Source organism: Rhamphochromis sp. 'chilingali' (genome assembly GCF_963969265.1).
Source record: "Rhamphochromis sp. 'chilingali' genome assembly, chromosome: 7".
Classification (NCBI taxonomy): domain Eukaryota; kingdom Metazoa; phylum Chordata; class Actinopteri; order Cichliformes; family Cichlidae; genus Rhamphochromis; species Rhamphochromis sp. 'chilingali'.
Window position 1 is genome coordinate 2,520,816 of NC_137934.1, and position 22,500 is coordinate 2,543,315.

The 22,500-nt window shown below is 42.3% G+C and overlaps 1 protein-coding gene across 4 annotated transcripts in view; it reads left to right on the forward strand.

Moving 5' to 3' along the window:
* Positions 1–22,500, forward strand: part of pde4ba (phosphodiesterase 4B, cAMP-specific a) — a 177,357-nt gene that overhangs the window by 27,795 nt on the left and 127,062 nt on the right. For 2 of the 4 annotated variants that reach the window (XM_080887380.1, XM_080887379.1), the window contains exon 2: positions 4,039–4,277. In XM_080887380.1, the coding sequence (XP_080743506.1) occupies positions 4,039–4,277 (239 nt within the window). Of the gene's footprint in view, positions 1–4,038; positions 4,278–15,433; positions 16,388–22,500 lie in introns of those variants that run through there. The other 2 variants (XM_080887382.1, XM_080887381.1) reach the window with 2 other exon arrangements.

Below are 22,500 nucleotides of genomic sequence, written 5' to 3' on the forward strand. Positions count from 1 at the left end.
CTAATGTAAGTGTTTCTGCGTAGATTGTAGGGAAAATAAATGTTGAATAAAAACAATGGTGTAAGTGGAGGACATGAAGGAAACCATGAAACTGGGGCAGTGTCCTGCAGACACTTAGGGTGCAGTGTATTTTTTGCATACAGGTATAGACCAAATGAACTGCTGCAGCATGATGTGAAGATGGATGTTCAATGAAGACATGAAGATCCGTTTTATCTTGATAAATTGTCCCAAATTACTTCTCCTGGTGTAATAACAAGCCAGACTCTGTGAGTTCACTCATCCAGTGTGTTCAATTAAGACTTGCAGAGTAAAACTGTTTGGGGTGTTTCCAGCTTAGTTGTGTTTGTCTCTAAATGTGACTTAGATGAAGACCAGTCTGCATTCGGGAGTAATTAGTGCACCAAGCGACAGCTCTTAGAGCAGGATAAGAATTAAATATAACGAGCTGAACCCAGCTGGGTAAAGTTTACAGACACAAATGAAAAATGAACAACTGCTAATAGCAAAACAAAGAGATGATTTTTACACAATGGAGAAACAGAAGCTAAATCAAGCTTTCAGTATCCTTGTTTGCCATTAGCACTGATTGAACAATCAGGATTTGTTGGGCTCCTGGAAGCCACAAGGGGAAAACAAGTCATTGCCCACGCTGCTAAAAGTAAATGTGCAGTGAAGTGAGGTTGTAGCGCTGCTAGCGATGCGTTGTTAGCTTGGTAATGCATAGAAGCCACGCGTAGGCAGAGGGAGGCAGCTAGCCAAGAAGAGAGGTGGTAAACAGGTCGGTAAATACTGACATGACTTGTCACACTTTATATTTCCGCTTTTTAAAATGTCTCACATTAGCCGAGCCATGAGAGATCAAGACAGCCCATAATTTGGCTGTGGTACGGGATAATTGAGCGTCACCGTGGCATGTGTGGGATCTTCTGTGTGTTCCAGGTGCAGGTGGTTTCCATACATGCCGCTGCTTCTTATCGCATGATGTGTTGATGCTAGGTGGTGTTTTAGGCACAGCTGTTTTAGCTGCTACCTTCAGCTACCTGAGTGGGAGACACAAAATAAAACATTCAGGAAACAAGAGAGGAAGTATCTAACTTAACTGAATGATTGTTAACATCAAGAATAAACTAAATTTCTTGAGAGGTGTGTGAGATATTTGACAGATATGTCAGAGGATATCAAAAGCGTAAACATAAGCTGTTGAGACGACAAAGACGGAGGAGAATAGCAGGCAGTTAAATATGACTACATAGTATTTCAGAATCACAGTATTACACCAGCAGCAGCCTGAACAGCTGACACAAGATCGGATGGATCCTCGTTTCGTGTTTTGACCACACCATGAAAGAGTCACAGCAGGAACTGAGAGACCAGGAAATGTTTTTCCGGTCTTCTGTCGTTCAGTTTTGGTGAGCCTGCGGCCTCAGCTTCCTGAACGATGTGGTCTTCTGTTCTGGTATCCTTCAAGGTTCCACATGTCTTCTTTGCACCTTAGTTGTAACAGCTGAGCTGCTGTTGCTTTCCACTGAGCTCGAAGCAGTCATCAGCTGATGCCACTCGCTGAGTATTTTCTTTTTCCAAATCGTCCTGTAAATCTTAGAGATGATCGTGTGGAAAAATCCAGGTAGATCACGAGTTTATGAACGACGTCAGCCCGTCTGACACTCAACAGCCTCGCTGCATTCAGTCATTTAAGTTCTCTTTCTTCCTCATTCTGATGCTCACTTTGAACTTGAGCAGCTCGACCATATCTACATAGCCGAATGTACTGAGTTGCTGCCAGGTGATTGGCTGATTAGATTTGCGTTAAGATAAGATAGAACTTTATTAATCCCTCGGGTGGGTTCCTCTGGGAAATTCGACTTCCAAAAAAAGCACAGCAACGACCAAAGTTACAGTTACAGAACTGTTATATATACACACACACACACACACACACACACACACACACACACACACACACACACACACACACACACACACACACACACACACACACACACACACATATATAAATACAGAGACAAATATAAATAAAATATACAAAGGGGATAAATAGAATAAATAGGAATAAAAAATAAAAATACAAGTGAATTGCACATTTCAAGTATTGAGTCTATTGCACTGTTGACTATTTACAAAAAGTATTGCACAAGGTATTGTACAGTGAGGTGAAGAGGCACTACAGCTTAGTTGTTCTCCCCTCCTTTGTCCTCCTGTTTCCCCTCCCTCTCCCCTCCAGAGAGGAGTTAAACAGTTTGATGGCGTGTGGGACAAAGGAGTTTTTAAGTCTGTTAGTTCTTGTCTTGGGGAGAAGCAACCTGTCACTGAACAGACTCTTCTGATTGTTTATGGCCGTGTGCAGAGGATGCCTGGCATTGTCCATAATGTCCATCAGTTTCTTTAATGTCCTTTTCTCTGCCACTGTCACCAGAGTGTCCAGCTTCATGCCGACCACAGAGCTAGCCCTCCTGATCAGTTTCTGCAGCCTGCATGAGTCCCTCTTTGCTGTGCTGCTCCCCCAGCACACCACAGCATAGAAAAGTACTCCAGCAACCACCGACTGGTAAAACATCCTCAGGAGCTTCCTGCAGATGTTAAAAGACCTCAGCCTCCTGAGGAAGTACAGTCGGCTTTGGGCTTTTTTATACAGGTGCTCTGTGTTGCATGACCAGTCCAGTTTATTGTCCACCCACAGCCCGAGGTACTTGTACTTGTTGACCACCTCCACCTCCTCCCCCTCTATCTGAACCGGCAGTGGACCTGCTCTAGACCTCCCGAAGTCCACAACCAGTTCCTTAGTCTTTGAGGTGTTGAGTTGCAGGTGGTTTGTGTGACTCCATGCGACAAAGTTCCTCACCAGACTTCTGTACTCCTCTTCCTGATCATCCCAGATACACCCCATGATGGCCGTGTCATCTGCAAACTTCTGAATATGGCATAATTCAGAGTTGTAGCAGAAGTCAGAGGTGTACAGGGTGAAGAGAAGAGGGGACAGCACAGTTCCCTGTGGTGCTCCTGTGCTGCTGACCACTGTGTCAGACGTGATGTCCTTCAGCCTGACGTACTGTGGTCTGTTGGTGAGGTAGTCGGAGATCCAAGCCACCAGGCAGGGGTCCACCTCCATCCTGTTCAGTTTTTCCTGAAGCATACAGGGCCGGATGGTATTAAAGGCACTGGAAAAATCAAGAAACAGGATCCTGACCGTGCCTTTTCCCCCATCCAGGTGTGAGTGGGCTCTGTGTAGGAGGTACAGGATGGCATCCTCCACTCCGACACCCACCTTGTATGCAAACTGTAGTGGGTCCTGGGCATGTTGTACCTGTGGTCGGAGGAGGTTGAGGAAGAGCCGCTCTAGAGCGGTTGAACAAGTGTACCTAATGAAGAAGCCTGTGAGTTTGCATAGTTGATGTGCATGCTAGAAAATCTAAGCACATGCTCAGTTTTTCTCTCTCGTTTGCTCATTAACACTCGTCAGGCTCTATCATGGCTTTCAGAGCTACTATTAGGCAGTGCAGCTGAGACATAAACATGGTTTACATGCCGTGCAATCAGTTCACTACAGACGGCATACGCTACAGTAATAAGACAAATTATGTCTGTAAATAAAGTGGATGAGCTGAAGCTTCAGAGGAAGAATGAGTGAAACTGTAAATGTTCACAGAATAAACAGCTGCGTTGATCTTGTTTTAAATGAACGTGAGTATTAGAAATATGGAAACTGACACGTTTGTCACTCTTTTTAAACAGTCGAGTTTTTTTGTTTGTGATACTTATTTCTTTCTTAGAATGCAGACGCTGTATCAGGTCACCGATCCACTGTATGGTAATAGATTTGAGTTTTAGTCAAAAACAAGGCTATGGCGCCACTTAGTGGGCAAACATGTGATGAACTGGCGAGAACAGGTTTGTGAGTTGGTGATAAAGTTTAATTTCTTTTTGCTCTGTTTGTCTTTTTAGTAGAGAAAATGTTTTATCTTGCTTTAATTTTTTTAATCTGTATTTTTAATTGTTGTTCTTTCTTTCTCTTCTCAGGACAGCAAAGAGCCTCCGGACTGCTGCCTCAGTGAGTCTTTCACTTCCCCTTCCTGCACTCTGGGAGTCGACCTGCGCCGAGGACGACGGCGTTTCTCGGGCAACCTGCAGCTACCCCCGCTGTCGTGGCGTCAGGGGGAGAGGTCACGGACGCCTGACGGAGAGATCATGACGAGGCCGACATCCCTGCCGTTTGGAGCTCCTCCCAGGATAGACATCACACCGGTGGATCCTGAATGGTGAGTGGGCTGAAACAAAGGTGGTGTACAGTTAATGTTAATCTCACAGGAAGAATACTATGAGAACATTTTGTCTTATATGTTAATGGAGTAGCTCTTGCAACATATGCTATGGGTGACTTTGGGTTTTGTGCATTAGGGAAGGGTTAATGAACATGTTTCTGGGGCATCTGGCATGAACACGCGAGCTCTTGTTGCTCTTCAGGTTACATTGGTCTAAGTGTGACAGAACTCCACATTTACACAGTGAGTGAGTCTGTAATGCCTCCACACTGACTCGTGTCACAGAAAGGCAGTGATCTAGTTCCATAATAAAGACTAAACTATAACATATTAAAATCCAACAACTGTTTGGTTTCCTTCAACACAGATAAGACAGTAATTCATGCTTACAGTTTGTCATATTGAGAAAAGGATCAACAGCTCGATTCATTATTTCAATCATCGAGTAGCAGATGGTTCGTGCTGTCCTTAATCACGTAATTCTGGGTTTGACTCCACCTTCTTTGTGGAGTTGGCGTGCTCTGTCAGTGTGGGACTGCAGCATTCCTCCCACGGTGCTACAGTCATGCATGCAATATGGCTGTAAATCAGGTGCGAGTGTGAGCACGAAGGGCTGTGTGTCTCTCCGTGAGCATCCTCTGCGATAGACTGGCGACCTGTCCGTGGTGCACGCCACCTCACACCTAATGAGAGCTGAGATGGTCTCCAGCCCCCTGTGAATGAAAGTAGTGGTTAAGAAAATAGACAGGCGGATTAAAACTATCATTTATTTATGTCTGATACAAAGTAATTACAATCAGTTGTTACTTATTGTTACACTGTTATACATTTAGTACTTTAACATCACTTTAAGCTACATTTAGTTGCTCTTACAGGTAAAAATGTGCTTTACAGTGTGGAATCAGTACTTCTGTGTAAGTAATAGGATTACTTCTACATAACCTCTACATACATATCTGCCTTCTAGTTGATGATTCAGTTCCTTTGATTAAAATGAGCTGATAATAAATACATGCATGGCACTGAAGTTCGAGGTTAATGACATATTTTATATTTTATAATACACATATTTTTAAAGCTAGTCAAGCTCTGCTTAAGTGTTATATAAATGTGGGTTGAATAACTAATCTTTGCAGACAAGCATCAGCAAAATGAATCCTCAGCTGTAGAGAGTAGAAACCTCTCTGCATCAGTGTGTGATTTTTCATGTCCCATTAACGCTGATGAAGATGATGCTGCCTCTTTACATTATTCATGCACTCGGCCCACAGAGAAAGTGCATTCTGGTGCACACCGGGCACTCGTTCACAGCAGGAGGCACAATGTGCAGTTTCAGATGACACGTACACAAACGGCGTGTGGCTGGGTTTTGGTTGGAAGCCTGTTGTGTTAAATTCAGATACACTTTTGTTAAGCTGGCCAATCAGCCCTTACTGGCTCGTTACTTGAGTACTCTCAGTGAGTTTGATGTTAGGAGAGATAAATCCAGTTAAGGCACACTTGAGTATGAGTTGCCTAGTGCTTACTTCTCTTCAGATAAATGGATGTTGAAAGGCGGCTGCTAATTAGCAATGATTGGCACTGAATTTAAGTGTATGTGTTTATGTGTGGTGTATGGATGCGTATGTGTGCTGCTCCATAGTGAGTCGACACAGTTGTAGGTGACGGAGGGCTCGATGTGGCTACAATGATTTGTTTCTCTCAGAGAGCACATGTCCCTGTGTTTATAACAACAGATTGTAACTTTCTCCAGTTTTACACGCAGATAAAGTTTCAGCCACGCCTCATGTCTATTCTAATTTTGCTAGACAAGTGGGGAATACAGTAAGTGCAGCAGTTTTTAAAAAAATCTGCAAACACAGATATAAATAAAAAGCATAAAAAAAGGTCCGGGCTCTGGTGAGGCCAATCCACGGCTGATAGTGTTCCTGTATGTGTTTTCCTATTATGGAATACTTTTACTGCATTGGCACTGTTCTTGGGATCATTGATTTTGGGGCAAGCTGCCAGTAATTCCTAAAAATACACTTTAAGATGGGTCTGTTCGGTGCAGACTGGTGCAGGCTTGGGACTTTCACACAGTACTGTAAACAGTTGAAAAATGTAATATTTGTATTATACAAATGAAGTAATGTTTCTGCTATTAAAACTGTCTGTTGGGAACTCTGCAAGTCTAATTTTATTGATATGTTAAATGCTGAAAAAATATAGACAATACAAATGATCAGGAGAGATGTAACAAAGTATCCAAGGCAAACTATTCAGCTGTTAAACCTGTCGAACTCCAGTCCTCGAGGGCCGCTGTAAACTTTTAAATGTGTCCCTGCTGCAACACACCTGAAGAAAGTTAATTGGTCTTTAGCAAGAATTGAGTGCATGCTGAGGTGGCAACCCCCTAACCGTACTCAAGTACATTTAAATGAATGTAAGTTTTTGAAAAAATGTTCATTCATTTATGAATTGCCGCCTCAGCATGCAGTCAAGTTCTACAGAGCCTTGCTAATGACTTAGTTATGCTATTCAGGTGTGTCGCAGCAGGGACACATGGAAACGTTTTAGGACTGGAGTTCGACACCGATGTATTAAACCAACAGTCCAGGCCGCTTTTCTCTGAAACATCAAACAAAGCCCTGCATGTGGATGCTGATGTACAACGTCCTCGTTTGTGGATTAACATGACTGCGTGTTTAAAAGTGTTGTACCTTCTCTTGTAACCAGCAGAGTGCAGTGTGTTGATTCTAGCTGGATGCACACATGCAGATTAAAGAGCAAACATCGTGTAAATGCAGATATTCGGTGCACTGGATGGTTAAATGTTTGTAACCCAGTTTACACCATTTTGGACATTTGTGATCTGATGTTCATCGAAACACCTGATGTTATATTGTTTGGAACGATTGTAATAAATGACTCCAGCAGAGAATTCAAAATATGACGTTTGTTGCTGTTTTTCTTTTGAATTTGACGGCTCTGAACATCCTGTAGATATTTACTGCATTTATTTTTGTTTCTGTTAACAGCGACTTTACTGATGGCAGCACAGTCCACTCCTGCAGCCACAGGCTTTGCAGCAGGTGAGGCGTGTGTCAGCTGTCAGTAACCTTGGTGTCAGAGGCAGACGTGTTTCCCTCGTGTACTCCTCCCTCCCGGCTCTCTTCTCTTCTAAAAGCTATTACGCTATGCTCCCTAAATGTTGCGGTCAGCACAACCTTCCTCAAGTCAGATTACTCTCTCCCCCTGTGAAGCCATGAGCTGGTGGATGTGTGCGCGACTGTGTATTGTATGTGTTTACATGTTTCTATGTATATCTGTCTGCAGTGCAATTTTAAATCCAAGTCAACAACAATTTGCCCCATCCCTCCTCTTGATCCTGTCTCGTTCCACTCGTACTTATTTAAGTGCCTTTCTCGGTGATTACGAGGAGGAGGAGGGAGCAAGAAGTTATTTTGGGATTTTAATTATTTTCCTGCTGATGTGCACAATTATTTTCAAGCTTCGAGTGCCTCGTGCATTGATTGTTGAAATTGTGTGTGTTTGTGCAACTGCGCATAAGAACCTCTGCTTGTGAAGATGGGAGCTACAGTAAATTTGTGTCTTATGCATGAATATGTGTGCAGCATCAGACCTTAAAGAGAGCCTATTACGCTCATTTGCACCTCATTTTCATTCTTGGATCTTAGCAAAGGAGCTTTGTATGATTTATACCTCGAAATAATCCCCATTTGTCTCGTATAGCCCCTCATATTCATCCACTGCCAGCTGCTCTCCCTTTAGGCCACCCTTACTTTAAGCTGATGCCCTTCTGATTGGCTTCACCCCTGAATAATAAGGTTTGATCAGCAGGTGGGAGTGATTGAGTGATAATGATTTCTCCTTCCTTTGACTAAAAGAAGTAAGTAGTTAATGCGAGCCTCCACCACTGTAACATTAAACATGTGACAGCGCACGAGGGAAAGCACGTTAGTTCCCCTTCAGTGTAACTGTAGCTGTGATACTTAGTGCATCCCAGCTGAAAAGGTGATGACTGGGGGCAATTTAAGGATGCCAGAGTTGTGACATGTGAAGTTGAGCATAAGAAAGGTGATTAGCTGTTTTGTGTTCATTACATATTGTATGCTGACTAATTTGCATGAAGGTGAGGGGTGTCTGCACCAGAGATGAAATATGATAAAGCACCAAACTAGTGTGCAATTTTCATGATGGGACAAATTCTCCTGAAGCTTTCACAGTGACCACATATGTTTAAAATATGGGTTTTCTGGTCAAATATTTTGCCTTGTGTTGCTTGTGGTCTGATGACTGAGGTAATGATTGGCCAAAAGAAAGTTCACAATGGATCGACAGAGCCTGCAGGTCTGCGTAGTTCTGTTTGAAAAGACCGTGCAATGCATTTCTTTCTTTACCAGTTAGAGTGCAATAAGACGTTTTACCATGCTACACATTTTTTTATGCTTTGAATTTTTACTGTACTTGCATGGCTATAACTTCTATCAGTGATGGATGCTTATACATCTTCTCTTAATAGAATACTTTGATTCTGCATAGTGCATTTAGCTGTTTAAAGTTAAGTCAGTGGTATTTGTGATGTATGATGACAGAGGTTTTCCCAGAATGAGTGAAATTTTCCATGTTGAAAGTCTGTTTAAACTTGATTTGGAGCTATATTTATTTTTTATTTCTATTTTTTCCCCATCGTGTCACAGCGTCGCTGGCCAGATTATGACTTGTCTGCACTCGGTGTACTTTCTTTGTGTGATGTGTTTTGAGCACTGCCCTCTACGCTGGTGTCCCAGACGGCTTTTGTGTGGGTGCTGGTGATCATCACGGCCAGGAGGCAGAAATTGGATCTTGCACTTTTCATTTTAGCAAGCAACAGATGAAGGCAGGCAGATTATGCACTGTGGCTGTAGTTCCAGCAATTCAGTTACCTCCAGGAAGAGCGCGTGGAACATTCAACATGCTTCTGATGATTAATCATCCTTTTTTTGTAGCTGGTTAAATGTTATACATACTTATTTGTAAACATGTACAAGTCGTGCACGCACAGTTTCATCAGGTTTTTTGTTCACTGCCAGAGGGAATAAAAACGCTTGTGTAGTTACCTCAGATACTCTGACAGGTTTTTGTTACATGGCAATCCTCTCATGTCCGAGTCTGGCTGAGAATTAAACCTGAGAATATTCTAGTCTGTTAAGCTGTGAAGTGACAGAGACATGGAGTTTTTCCTTTTTTTAATCTGTCTGCTTATACTCAAACATCCCAGAGAGAAATCTGTCATGGATATTATTTTTCACTCTTATCTAGGAATGTGCAACAATGTCACCTTCAAATAATAATACTGTTTGTTCAGCCTTCTTTCTAGATTATTTTAGGCTCATATTGTTGTTTTCGTCCTTCTTTTTATGTTTATTTCTGACTTCCTTTTTTCATTTCAACCGTCCACTGCTGTAACTTCAAATTACCTTTCATGCTTTTTCACACATGACATTTATCTGCTTTTTTGTGTTTGAATCTCTCGTACCGTAAACCTTTGTGTAGCGCTACAGCTCTGTAAATCTAGGCCACAATGCAGGATTGTTTTCACTAATGTGAGAGAGATGGCGTGTGACAGGGGGAATAAAGAAAAGAGGGTTTTATGTAGCCTGAGGAACGACATCAAGAGCTTTCTCAAGACCTAAATACATCCCTTGCAACCTGTACTACAATTATCTGACCCCTACGCTCGTGTAAGACCTCCTTCCCTGGCAGCACACTTCTAATATTGTCTAGCTCAGGGTCTCATTGTGGGAAACCAAGTGAGTAAAGGTGCATGGGACGAGAAGAGGCGTCTTTCTTATACGCTGTGAATTATGCAGAGTGACAGATAGGGGTTTGAGGGGAAAGTATACTTGGAAAAAATTAAGCCAATACTAATTTAGCAAGTTAAAAATATATGAACAGAAACATGTCAGTATCTATCCATCCATTTTCCTGACTGTGCATCAAACCAAGGTCACGCTGGGGCTGGAGCCTGTGCTGGATGTCAGGCGGATACATAACAGCATATCCATGAATGTATTCATTTATTTTCATCCTAGAAAAGCACTGATCCCAATCAGAGCTCGTCTCCATCTGTAAAAACTGTTGCAGCAGCAAATATGCCAGCTATCCTAGCACCGAAGTCGGCACAGTTTGAAAAGAGAAGTAAAGCAAAGCGGAGCCTTAGGGCTGCTTTTGTTTTAATGCATTTTATCACACTCTTAGTAAGATGTGTGAAAAACACTCTTCCCAGGATCCTTTAGGCCAAAGACACATCTATAAATTACTTGATCAGTATTTAAAAAAAGAGAGAGATTAAGTTTTTTCATGATGAAAAACAAGAACTGCTCATAAATGTAAAGATGAAACAAAGAATTTAAATTGTAAATTCTTTATTAATAGCTCTGTCTGTATACCAGCAGATAATCACATTATTTATGTATTTATTAGACACTGATGGCCTTGGAGAATAAAACTTAATGTCTAGTAATCCCCAGATTAGTTTTTCTACTGTCTGGTTCTGTGCAACCAAAAAAACCCGACTACTGCATTTATTGACTTCAAATTGACGCTATAAACAATAACAAGCTAGTTCAATTTAAAATAACCTGGAATCTAGAAAGCCTAGAAATAGCACCTTCATTAAACTGAAAATGTTCAGTTGACACATATGTATGTATGGGAGTTATTTTAATCTAAAATGATAAGCCGAGTTAACTAATAACAACACTGAGAAATTAGCCTAATCAGCTTTATCCTGTACAAACCTCGCTGCAACGGCACTGAAATACTACTGTGAACAGCTTGGATGGAAATCTTAAGCTCTACAACCAAACATGTTGTTCTGTTTTTCAAGGCAGCCAAGTTACTTTTTGACAAATAGTTCAATTTACAGTGTAATGCCATCCATCCATCCTGAAGCCTGTCCCAGCTGTCTTAGGCAGGGTACACCCTGGACAGGTTGGCAGTCTGTCGCAGGGCGGGGTCTTTCTGTGTAGAGTTTGCACGCTCTCCCCGTGCTTGCGTGGGCTCTCTCTGGGTGCTCCAGCTTCCTCCCACAGTCCTGACATGCAGTTAGTGCGGTTATGTTAATTGGTAACACTAAATTGCCCGTAGGTCTAAATGTGTAAAGGTTATTAAATGTAAGATATTCACATATAGTTTTGTGGTAATTACAACTTGCTGCAGGGGCTGTTGTGTCTCAGGTCCTCCTGTGCTGTGATCATAGTGCTTTCATTTAAGCCCTCAAGGATGTGAAATCCAGTTTAACATGGAATCCAATGGCCCAGTTACTCTTCAATTAAATCTCTTTCAATCTTTCTCCTAGCATTGGCTCCCAGTTCTTCTGTTTTGAAATGCGCTAATGTGCAAGAGCCAGCAGTCATTTTTAAGATTTGTGTGCAGGTCTCTTTGATTTTTCTTTATTTTCTTTCCACCATTGGCATGGATCTCTCAGGAGGAACCGGCAGGTGTGAAGAGTAACTGTCAGTCAACAGTTACTCTATATGTGCAAGATAGCTAAGCATAGAAGTTTAAACAGTAATTGATGGGGCATCAGTTCATGAGTCTAACCTTCTGCCTTGTCCGCTAATTTATGGATTAGCATCCTTTGCTATCAAAAGAACCATTAATTTTGAATGAAAAAATCAGTATGAAGCTGCAAAACATATCTGATCTCTATAATTAAACTATAAGTAATGGAAATCTTTTACCATATGGGATTGCTCTGTTATGGTAATTTCTGATTATTAGATACTTAAACTTTGCATTTTCATTCTAATAATAATACCACAATTTTATTGCATTTATATTTATAGAGCTGATTTAAGTTACCCTAAATAATTTTTGTATTAATTACTTAATGCCAACTAAACGTAACAATGTTAAGTTAGCATGTTAGCAGTATATTGTAAACATAGCATGCCTTTTTGAGTCCTACCCGTGTTTGTGCAAATTGATGAAATTAAATGGTAAATGGCCTGCATTTGTATAGCGCTTTACTCGTCCCTAAGGACCCCAAAGCGCTTTACACTACATTCAGTCATCCACCCATTCACGCACACATTCACACACTGGTGATGGTAAGCTACATTGTAGCCACAGCTGCCCTGGGGCGCGCTGACAGAGGCGAGGCTATCAAAGTAAATATAGTTTACTTTGATAATAAACAAAATATAGCATTTTAAAGCTAAATCTAATGCTTCAAAAAGTATTTTAAAAAATAGATGAAATTTAATATTTACTAAAAGTCCAGCTGCAGATCGAGCATACCATGAAATCACAGAAGTCTCTAATTTATCTGTGACTTTATTAGCTTTGGATCTGGAATCCATACCTCATTGGGACTCAGGACTAGCTAATTATATACATTTATCCATGCTGGCCACTGCGATTGAGGTTCAGCAAAATTTCAAAGATGAGAAGAAGGTTAAAAACAGTTTTTAAGAACTATGGCAAAACAACTTTACAACATCAGTTGGTTGACTGACTAACTACTTTGGATGTTATTGGTTATTAAGATACATTGTGAGATATACCACTTTTATTCAGTGCCCAGAGGCCTGTACTATGAAGCAGGACTGACCCTGGGTTTCTTGTGCTGTGAAGGTGGTTTTTGGTAACATATGCGGTAGACCTTACCTGCTGGGGAATGTTGTGGAAGGTTATGTTTGAGATTAGAGATCACCAGGGCAGAAATCCCTGCCTACCAACCAATCACTTCTGAAAAATAGTATCTGTGTGCAGACAGTAGTATGTTTTTCAGCAGTTTGTTTCCCTGATGAGCACCAGTACAAAATATTCTTAAACTTTATTCCTTTAGGGTTTTTTTTCATGTTGGCTAAACACAATTATACAACAATTTCATTGTTTTATTAGCATTAATGTATTCATATATGATATTAATATATTATATATGAAAACAGGAAACTGCTGGAGAAAGTTTTCAACTGGTTTAACTGGCAACAGGTGAGCAGAGATTCACCAATCTGCAAAGATGAGGCTAAAAATCAGTTTTGGATGCAAATGTATGCAAAAACTGGTGATAAAAAAAAAAATACTGAATGTTTGATACTTGCACTGAGCAGCATTTAAGTGTAATATGCAAGTGCTAGTGAGTAAAGCACAAGTGAATGAAGGACATTTTCTATCCCTTTCCAATGAGCTACTGCCAGTGATGACACATTTTCTAAATTTAAGTCTAAATCTATTAAAATAAGGTGGCAGCAGCGGCGCGTTCATTACAGTGCAGTTGTAGTGACAGAGCATTATATTCAGCGAGGCAGGAAAAATGAAATGTAAGCACAAAAGTAGCCTTGCTGGTGTTTTATAGCAGCTTTCAATAACCAAAGTGACTTAGCCCTGTAACTCTTGAGCAGCCTCCTTCATCACATGATAAAACTAAAAGCTCTGGTTGCTGGATCTGGAGTCCGACTTTATAACCAGCTGCTTAAAGTCTCGCTTTTCCACCATATAACTGCATCGGTGATTTCCATCCACCCTTTGCTTTTCCAGTTATATGGAGCGAGTGCTCCGGGGACTCTTGGTGGAGTCACTTATTTACATTTGAGTCGCACATCACCAGCTGCTCGTATCACCTCGTTCTTAGCATTTGATGCTGGGTTTTTACCTCATTTGATGATACGGGTTTGTTGTTTTCACCTTTAGCGAGAAGAGTTTTCTTTTATATTTTTCAAAGTACCGTGATTTGTTGGAAGCTGTTGAAGTAGATCCCTTTTTAGGTACTAATTCATCGTCGGAGGCTGACACATAGCTCTCGCAGTCAGACATGCCTGGGACTGTATGCACTGGAAACATGGGATTATTATTGCAGTTTAGTGAAACTAAACACACCGAACATGGAACACGAGGCCACACTGTTAGCGAAGATTTACGTAAATTTGACAAGCTGAATGCATTCTGTACTGTACAGGAGACACAGTACGAGACTGATTGACAGTGGTCTACAGCCTATCAGGACGCAGAACACCATACACTGTAAAAAACAAACCAAAAAAAACAAAGTTGCACACAAAAAATCGTCGAAACAGCAACGCCACGAAAGGTGAACTGTGTTATAGTGAGGGACCACCGTAAGCTCAAAATCCTGGGACACAGACCCAGCCCAGTGATATGTGTGTGTTAGACTGGTCAGATAATTTCTACTACCATGTAAAACAGGAGACTGACGGAGGAAATGAGTCGGGGAATGCCTCGTGTCTGCCTGCTGCGCTCCTATAACGTCTCGCATTACTACAAGTGTTCTTTTCCTTATATTCAAGCACGAGAAGACTATTTTCAAAGGCTTTCTTGGCAAAATGTGGTGTGAAAGCTCCTCATGCGTCTGCGCTTTAGGATCATCAGTGACTCACAACCTCAACAAATCAGTCCAGCGAGCAGATGAGCAAGCACTCACATTTCCAGCACTCCCTGCCATTCTGCTCTCCTCTGATGTTCACTTTAGATTTTTCTCCCTCAGCTTCCCCGCCTCTCCGCTCGCAGGGCATTGCCCCTCTTTTTCTCTCTCTTCACCACAAGGAGTAGTCCTTTGTGTTTGTGGATGTATTTCTGCTATGACTGTGTCTATTCTGTGTCCGTTCTTTCTCTTTACATGCTCATGCTTGGATTGGTTCAGTTCAGGCAGAATTACAGATGGATTACATTAGATGGATTGTACTGAATGCTTTACACCAATATGTTTTCTTGTAATTGCAGTAGTTTAGAGTGTTTACTTGAATCGGCTGCCCTTTGAGCAGTGTGTATGATTCATTTCACTGATGCCCCATTAAGCTGTTTGCTTTTATCTCCCTTCCAAATGTCCTTATTTATTTTTAACTTGGCATGTCCTCACTAGTTGCCTGCCTCGCTAAAGGTCACAACACCATCAGCAACATTACCACAAATACCAGCTAAACAAAAAATAAATAATAAATCTGGCAACCTGTTACCGTGCCTGCCTGCCTGCCGTCACAACAGCCGCCAGCCAATCCTCAGCGTTGGAGGTGTGGCTTGTACTCGCTGCGTGCCTGCTCGGAGCTCCTTGTGTATATTCTGAATGAAACGGCAAGTGAAGCATTTCCCTGCGTGCTGAGCGCTGCTCCGCTCGCTGCTCTGAGTGTGCGAGTGAAGGGAAATCTGACTTGAGCCTCAGCATAGTGGGAGTCACTCTGTGCCACACCGGGAGTGCCTTTGGGTGAGGCGGGGGTTGTTTTGCAAGAAAGGGGTTCGTCAAGCAGTGGTTAATGGAGAGAGAGCAAGACAGGAGGAGGCAGAGAGCACTTTTCAGTCCCTCTGAATCTTTCATGAAGGGAGATCCTCCAACATCAAGCCGCCTGATGGACTGAGAGAAAGAGTTGGTGTTCGCTTAACAGGCACCAACAGTGACAGAGGAACACGGGGAGAAGGAGGGGGCACTGGGGCGTGAGAGCAGGAGAGACCAGGAGAGGGATGGACAAGCCGTAATAAGAAGGGGAATTCTTCTGTATGTGGCCCAGCTGTAGAAGCTCCTCTGAGAGCCTCTGATGAACCGAAGACCAGCAGAAAAACAGAGGGCACGAGCCACAGAAGAGAGGGAGCGGGAGGGCACGACCGCTGGCTGGCTAATCCCTAAAAACTCGCGAAGAACGAGGGAAAAGGGAAAGAATTGAAAGCACAGAGGCAGAGCAACAAAAAGGTATGTGTGAGCTGGCCTTTTCCTGAGTGACCGTTTGTGCATGCTCAGGCTCTCTGCAGCATTTTAACCCAGTGGAAAAGTTCAGTGTGTCTACAAGAGAAGGGCTAACTAAAGCATACATGACGAGCCCGTGGGGCTAAAATTGGGCGGAATTTGGTAGAATTTGACAGAAGAGCACAAGTCTGCCCACAGGGATGTCATCCAACGAGCTGAGCGTCGAGATGGACTCGTGCATTCGGACGTTCAAGGAGCACATGCACCTGGAGCTGGAGCCACCCAAGATGCCAGGTGTCATGGGAGGGAAGAGGGGAGCCACGTCCCCGAAGCTGTCCCCTAGAAGCTCCCCGCGGCTCTTCCGCAAGCTGATGGTCAACAAGAGCATCCGACAGAGGCGACGCTTCACTGTAGCTCATACCTGGTAAGGCCTGTGGGTTGGTGGGCAATAAAAAAGTAGGGGTGGAGGGAAAATGTGCAGACTAAGATTGATTGATGTGACAGAGAGTTAAAGCTAGGGGAAAGACTGAATGTGGATGTGAATAGTAAAGTAAAGAAGATCTAATGGGTTTACTTTGGTGGGAAACCCATGAGGGAGCGTGGCTGAGGGACAGCGTTAGAGCTGGGGTGTAGCCGTCGGGGAGGAATTCATTTGCCAATAGAGATGCCGTGACGTGGGGAAAAGAGGGGGAAAATGGAAGGTGAGAGAATCCAAGTATAGAGACTGAGCTGACAAAAAACAGCCCGTGGTTTCTAAAAGGGAAACCAATTTTGTGGTAAGCATGGGGTCAGAAATATATCAGGGCTGGGCTGCTGTGGGATGACTCGTTACTGGGTTAGAGGATTACATAATGGACTAAAATCACATTCGGCAGACTCCCCTGTCCTCCATTTTGATGTGGTGTCTCTGCCCCATACCTGGGTGAGATTTGTGTGCGTGCAGATCAGCCCTTGTTTTGGATGGCTGCTGTGATATGCAGGGAGTGTTGGGTGTGTTATGCAACCTGGTGGTTCTTAACCTTTTTTTCTTTTGGCTGACAACCCCAATGAGGAAATGGATGTTCACACAACACGAGCGCAACACAAAATGCCAAATATGTTGGAGCATCCACAGCACGGAGTACGGCTCTGTTTACATTTCGTTGTGTAGTTTACACAGACGGCATTTCTCTTTGTGTCAATCTTATTATAAAGAAGCCCAGATGCAGGAAGTCTGACTTTCCGAGTTCAGTAAGAGCACAGGGTCTACTTCCCATAAACACCTTAATTCTATCCTTTTTTTTCTATTTTGTGCCCCCACCCACACCCTAAATCTACCTTTTCGTTTTGCAGCGGTTAGAGACTACAGGAGAAAGGATGACTTGCTTTGTTATGCAATGTATGGATTAGAGGCAAAGAGCTGATGTGATTTGACTGCAAGAGCTCAAGGTGACTCTTTCTGGTTAAATTAGGTGGTGGAAGACGGGGATGTAATTCTTTATTTTTTTTTCGTGACATTTTTGAAGGTGAAAACCATCACAACCATCTTCAGAGGAGGGTGATTGTCACATACCTTTAAGCACGTACCGCATGACACCGAAATGGGTTGCACATTCGACGTAACATGATAAAGCAGGCTTGTCACTGCTTGGGCGGGTCTTAAAAACATTCCCTGTGGTGGGACATGCAGGAAGAAAAAGAAAAATGAGTCTCGATATCAATCTGCCCCTCTGTGTTGTGACTACAATCTGAGATGTTTGCATGACAGAAAAAGAAGAAATAATGTGTGTGATGTGCAGCTTTACCTGTGGTCCGTGTAAGAGTGCATACGTGCACGGATGATTTTGAATGCAGATATTACAGCGGTTGTTTGTTTTGCCCCCTCTCGTTGTATATCTCACCATCTCCTCCCTACACAGCAGCAGCAGAAAGGGGACTCGTGCCTGTTTATCTCTCTGCTTGTATAGTATAGAGCACAGGGAGATTAGTGGGGGTTGGGTGGGTACAGGGGCAAAGCACAAGAAGGGAGAAACAAGGAGAATGGCTTCATTTAGACATCATTAAAGACGTCAGTAGTGTCCTTTGACTTGTTCGTTCTCATAAATCCACAGCATATGGGCCGGAGCCAGGGACTCGACAACACCTATAACACTAATTAGGCGTAAGTCTAATGCATTTACAGCAGATTCATGATAGGGCGTCCTCGGGCAAGACACAGAGATCTGTCTGCTGTCTAATTATAATTCTCTGAAAGTTACAAATAAAATTTTCTTTTAATCAAATAGGAAGGAAGAGATCAAAAAGCAGAGCAGACACAGTAAGAGAGAGCGTTTTGGGGGAGAAAAAACCCACCAGTCATCTCCAAAAGAGGGAGGTGTGGCAATTAGGATGGAAATGCCAGCTGACAGCCAGGACCAGGATAGGACCAGGTGTTTCAGACTTCATTTCATGCTCATTTTCTTTTAATCCCACACACATTAAATGTTAGGATGCCATTAAAATACACAGCGAGACGATTAATCATCACACGTTCGGCTTTATCTCGTGACGTAAAATGTGCTGCGTGCTGCACCAGAATATCAATGACGTTTTTCCTTGGAGAACAAAAACCTTACCTGGAAATCCTTCAGGGCATTACTGTCTGCTCATACTGGCCTAATTGTCTCCCCACCTGTCCCAGACCTCGGGGAAATACTGGAGAAAAATAAGATGAATCGGTGATCCGTATTGCTCAGGCGCGCCTGCCGTCGTACGAGTAGCAAAGAACTGTCATTATGTAATGATGCCTATATGTATGTGAGCTCTAAATGTACCACTGCAATAATTATCACAGGTGAATATTTACTCAGATATATGCTCAGAATATAAATAACCTTTAAGTTCAAATGGTTTTCTTAGTACTGGAAAAGTAGCTAAGATGCAAATTTAAGGTGCTCTCAGTTGACTCTGTGAATGGGGTTTCTTGTTGTGAGGATCCTCCAGAGAATTGTCACCTGAATCTGCAGCTCCCCCGAGTTTTGCACGGCTGTATAGCCAGTTTCAGCTCATTATTCAGCCGTTTATCGTTTCTTTTTCAGTGTCTCTGCTCTCTGAGCTGTGGAAACGCTCTATAATGCCACTGCAACAACATCACCTGCCCAAACTGGACACAGGTGGAGCAATAGGGGCCAAAAGAGCCACATGTTCCCCCCATGAAATAGAACATGTTTGCCATATCACCTTGAAATAACAGCAAGCAATAAATCAGTAAGACTCTTGGATGAGAGCAGTGGCGGTCCTAGCCTGTTTGGCGCCCTGGGCGAACACTCCCTCTGGCGCCCCCCCTCCTCCTCCGACACACACACACACACACACACACACACACACACACACACACACACACACACACACGCACACACACACGAAGAGAGAGAGAGTATGCATAGTATGCAAACAGCTACCAAGCAGCCATCATAATTCCTCATACAATGAGAACAGGACAAATCAACAACTGACAAAGACTCATTAATATTAAAATCTGTAACATAATGTGTTGTTTGGAGTTTAGTCTGTTACTGTTGCTATTTTTACCATTTATTCTTGGAGCAACTGTAACCTACATAATTTCCTTAGGGATTAATAAAGTATTCTGATTCTGATTGTTTCAGGATGACCTGCCATTATCCAATGACACATCTGCTTACCTGCATCTTTTGCTCGTTTCTCCTCCTCCTCTTTTCTCTTTTTTCTAAACTGAGCACCTGATGGCTTTGAACTTTTCTTGTCCATCTTGGTTTTTATTTTGCACTCCAGTATGAATACAAGTCCTCCAACCCGAGGATCACCACAACATAACCTAACAGACCTACACCCTGGTTCACAGATTCACTTTGTCTAGGGTTTATTTCTGGGATTTCACACAACCCAGGATTCAAATCATGAATACATAATGGGCTTGGATTTACAACATTATGAATGAAATGTGCTCTATTTGGAAGCAGCCTGGTTGTGTGAGAGACTTTAAATCATCAAACTGCAAATTATAAATTTTAAATTGTTATTGATCCCTTTATCCCGAGTCCTAAAGTGTATATTTATTTTCTTACTGTTCTTATATTTATTGTTTGTTTACTTGCACTGCTGTAACTGCAGCCTCGTCGTCTCGTCTCTCTATATCCTGGACTGGATGTAGCGGAGATGACAATAAAGTTTACTTTGACTTCAGCAGCGAGCAGGCGCACCGAGGGCTCTCGCGCTCACTTTTCGCGTATAGAATTTCGAAAAAACATCGGTGCAAATTATAAGTCTGTATCATGATGTCTGGTGTTTTCGTGCTTGTTGGTTTGTTTTTATTTAGTTTTATTCTGCCAGATGCTGCTCCAGCCAGCCAGAGAATCCGCCCCTCCCTCTCCTCTCTGTGCCGCAAGCAGCAGGTGCACCTCACAAACGGAGGGCGCCCTTACTCCCAGCAAATGGGCGATAGAAAACCGATCGGTGCCTACGGCATTCCCAATATGCGCTGGCTGATGTCGGAGCAGCATGAGTACGAGGAATTATTATTATTATTTTTTTTTTGCCGATGCCCGTGATTCCGCCCCCCCACCACGATGCTGTCCCGGGCAACCGCCCGTGTCGCCCGTATCTAAAACCGCTACTGGATGAGAGCATAGACGTCTTCAAAAAAAGTCCAGTTGCCTTCTTTCAAAGCTAGATTTGATGATTATCCAACATAACCATAGCTGTGACCAAAGAGGTTATGCGTGCGTCATTCCTTCTGTCTGCAAACACAGTAGATTTTTGAGTAAATTGTGGTAAAACTTTGTAGGAGTGTAGAGTGGGGTCATGTTAGCAATCCACTAAAATTTCACTCAACAGTCAACATAATGATTTCTGGTGGAAAACTGGTAACAAATATAACTGATTCTTACAAGTGTGGTGCACCAGCATATAACAAGTGATAATAATGCTATATATATATATATATATATATATATATATATATATATATATATATATATATATATATATATATATATATATATATATGTATGTGTGTGTGTGTGTGTGTGTGTATATATATATATATATATATAACCATGTTTCTTACAGCCATTGTTTGTATTGACAACATGTAGAAAATGATATATGGGGACTCTGAGTATCACAGTACATCTTGTTCAATGTCAAACAAGGTCAAACGTTCATAAAACGTCTTTTTTAAAATAAATAAATAAATGTGCTCCAAATTCTGCTGCTTTTGTTTGTATTGGCAACATTTCAGAAATGATACTCATATATGGAAATTCCTTCTTTAACCTCCTAGGACCTGGCGCCCACATATGTGGACATCACATTTTGGGTTATTTTGACCAAAATACTGAATTTTGCTCTACATGGGCCTGAAATCCACTTACGAGGACATTAAACTGCTGCTGTTCTATCAAAATTAGAAATGCATGCAGAACTCATTTCTATATACGAGATCCAATGCTGTTCCCTTAAAAGTAAATACTGCCCCGAGAGTCTTGGTGGAGGTTCGCCCTCTTGGAGTGCTGCTTGTTTCATCACAGTTTGTCATAACGGATGAAAACCGGCACTATAAAAGCAACAGAAAGGCTGGTGGAGCTGTGAAGTAGATCGGATGTTTATTTACCATTATCTGTTCATCATGTTTTTCCAGGAATTGCCAGCTAGGGTCTCCTTCCATTCAAACAACTCCAAGCATGGAGTCTGTCGTGTCTCCCGGTCGCCAAAAAAGGCAACTCTGTTATTGTGCAATCAGACAGAGTGATCATATTAGAGAGAAACATTACTGTGTTGTTGGATTTGAATTACTTGTGGGAACAGTCTGGGACATGGGTTTTTAGATGGTTACAATTAAACAGTTTAAACCAAGCTTGTAACAAAAAGCAACAACAACTAAAAATGGATGATTTATTCTCGAGGTATAGTCGGGGATTTTATTGTAACCACACAGAGAAATATCTTTTCATTAGCTGCTTTTGATTCATAAACTAGGCGGGTGGCGCTAAAATCAAACTGCTCAATCTTTTTAGGATTATCTAACTAAACAAACATACTTCCCATATTTTTTTCCCAGACATTTTTTTTTTCTCATGCGTAATGTCTGGTTTTAAATAGCGAGGGCTTATAAATCCCAGCCTTGATGGTAGCAGTATCTGCTGCTGTGGTTGACGAGTGGCTGGTGATCTTCTGACCTACTGGCAGTCAGACAATGACTCTTCTGTTTGACCGGTTCAGCGGTTCCCCCGTCTCTGTCTCCGTCTTTTACGCTCTCTTTGTCTGTCTTTTCTAAATTTGCCCCATTCTGTCTGCTTCATTCTTTCCCTCGCTGCTTGTTTGTTTCTCCTGTGTTTTCTTCTTCAGTCTTTTTATTCCTGCTTTGGTTTCTTTTATGGGCGCCCTTCTCCCTTTTCTTTCTTGTCTGTCTTTCTCTCTTTTGCACTCCAAAGCACCGCAAGATGTAAATGTTTGATGGGCAGCTGAGGCGTACGACCGCTCTGTTTTCCACTCACACAAAAAGCACATTAAGGGGGGAAGAGAGAGGGTGAGGGAGAC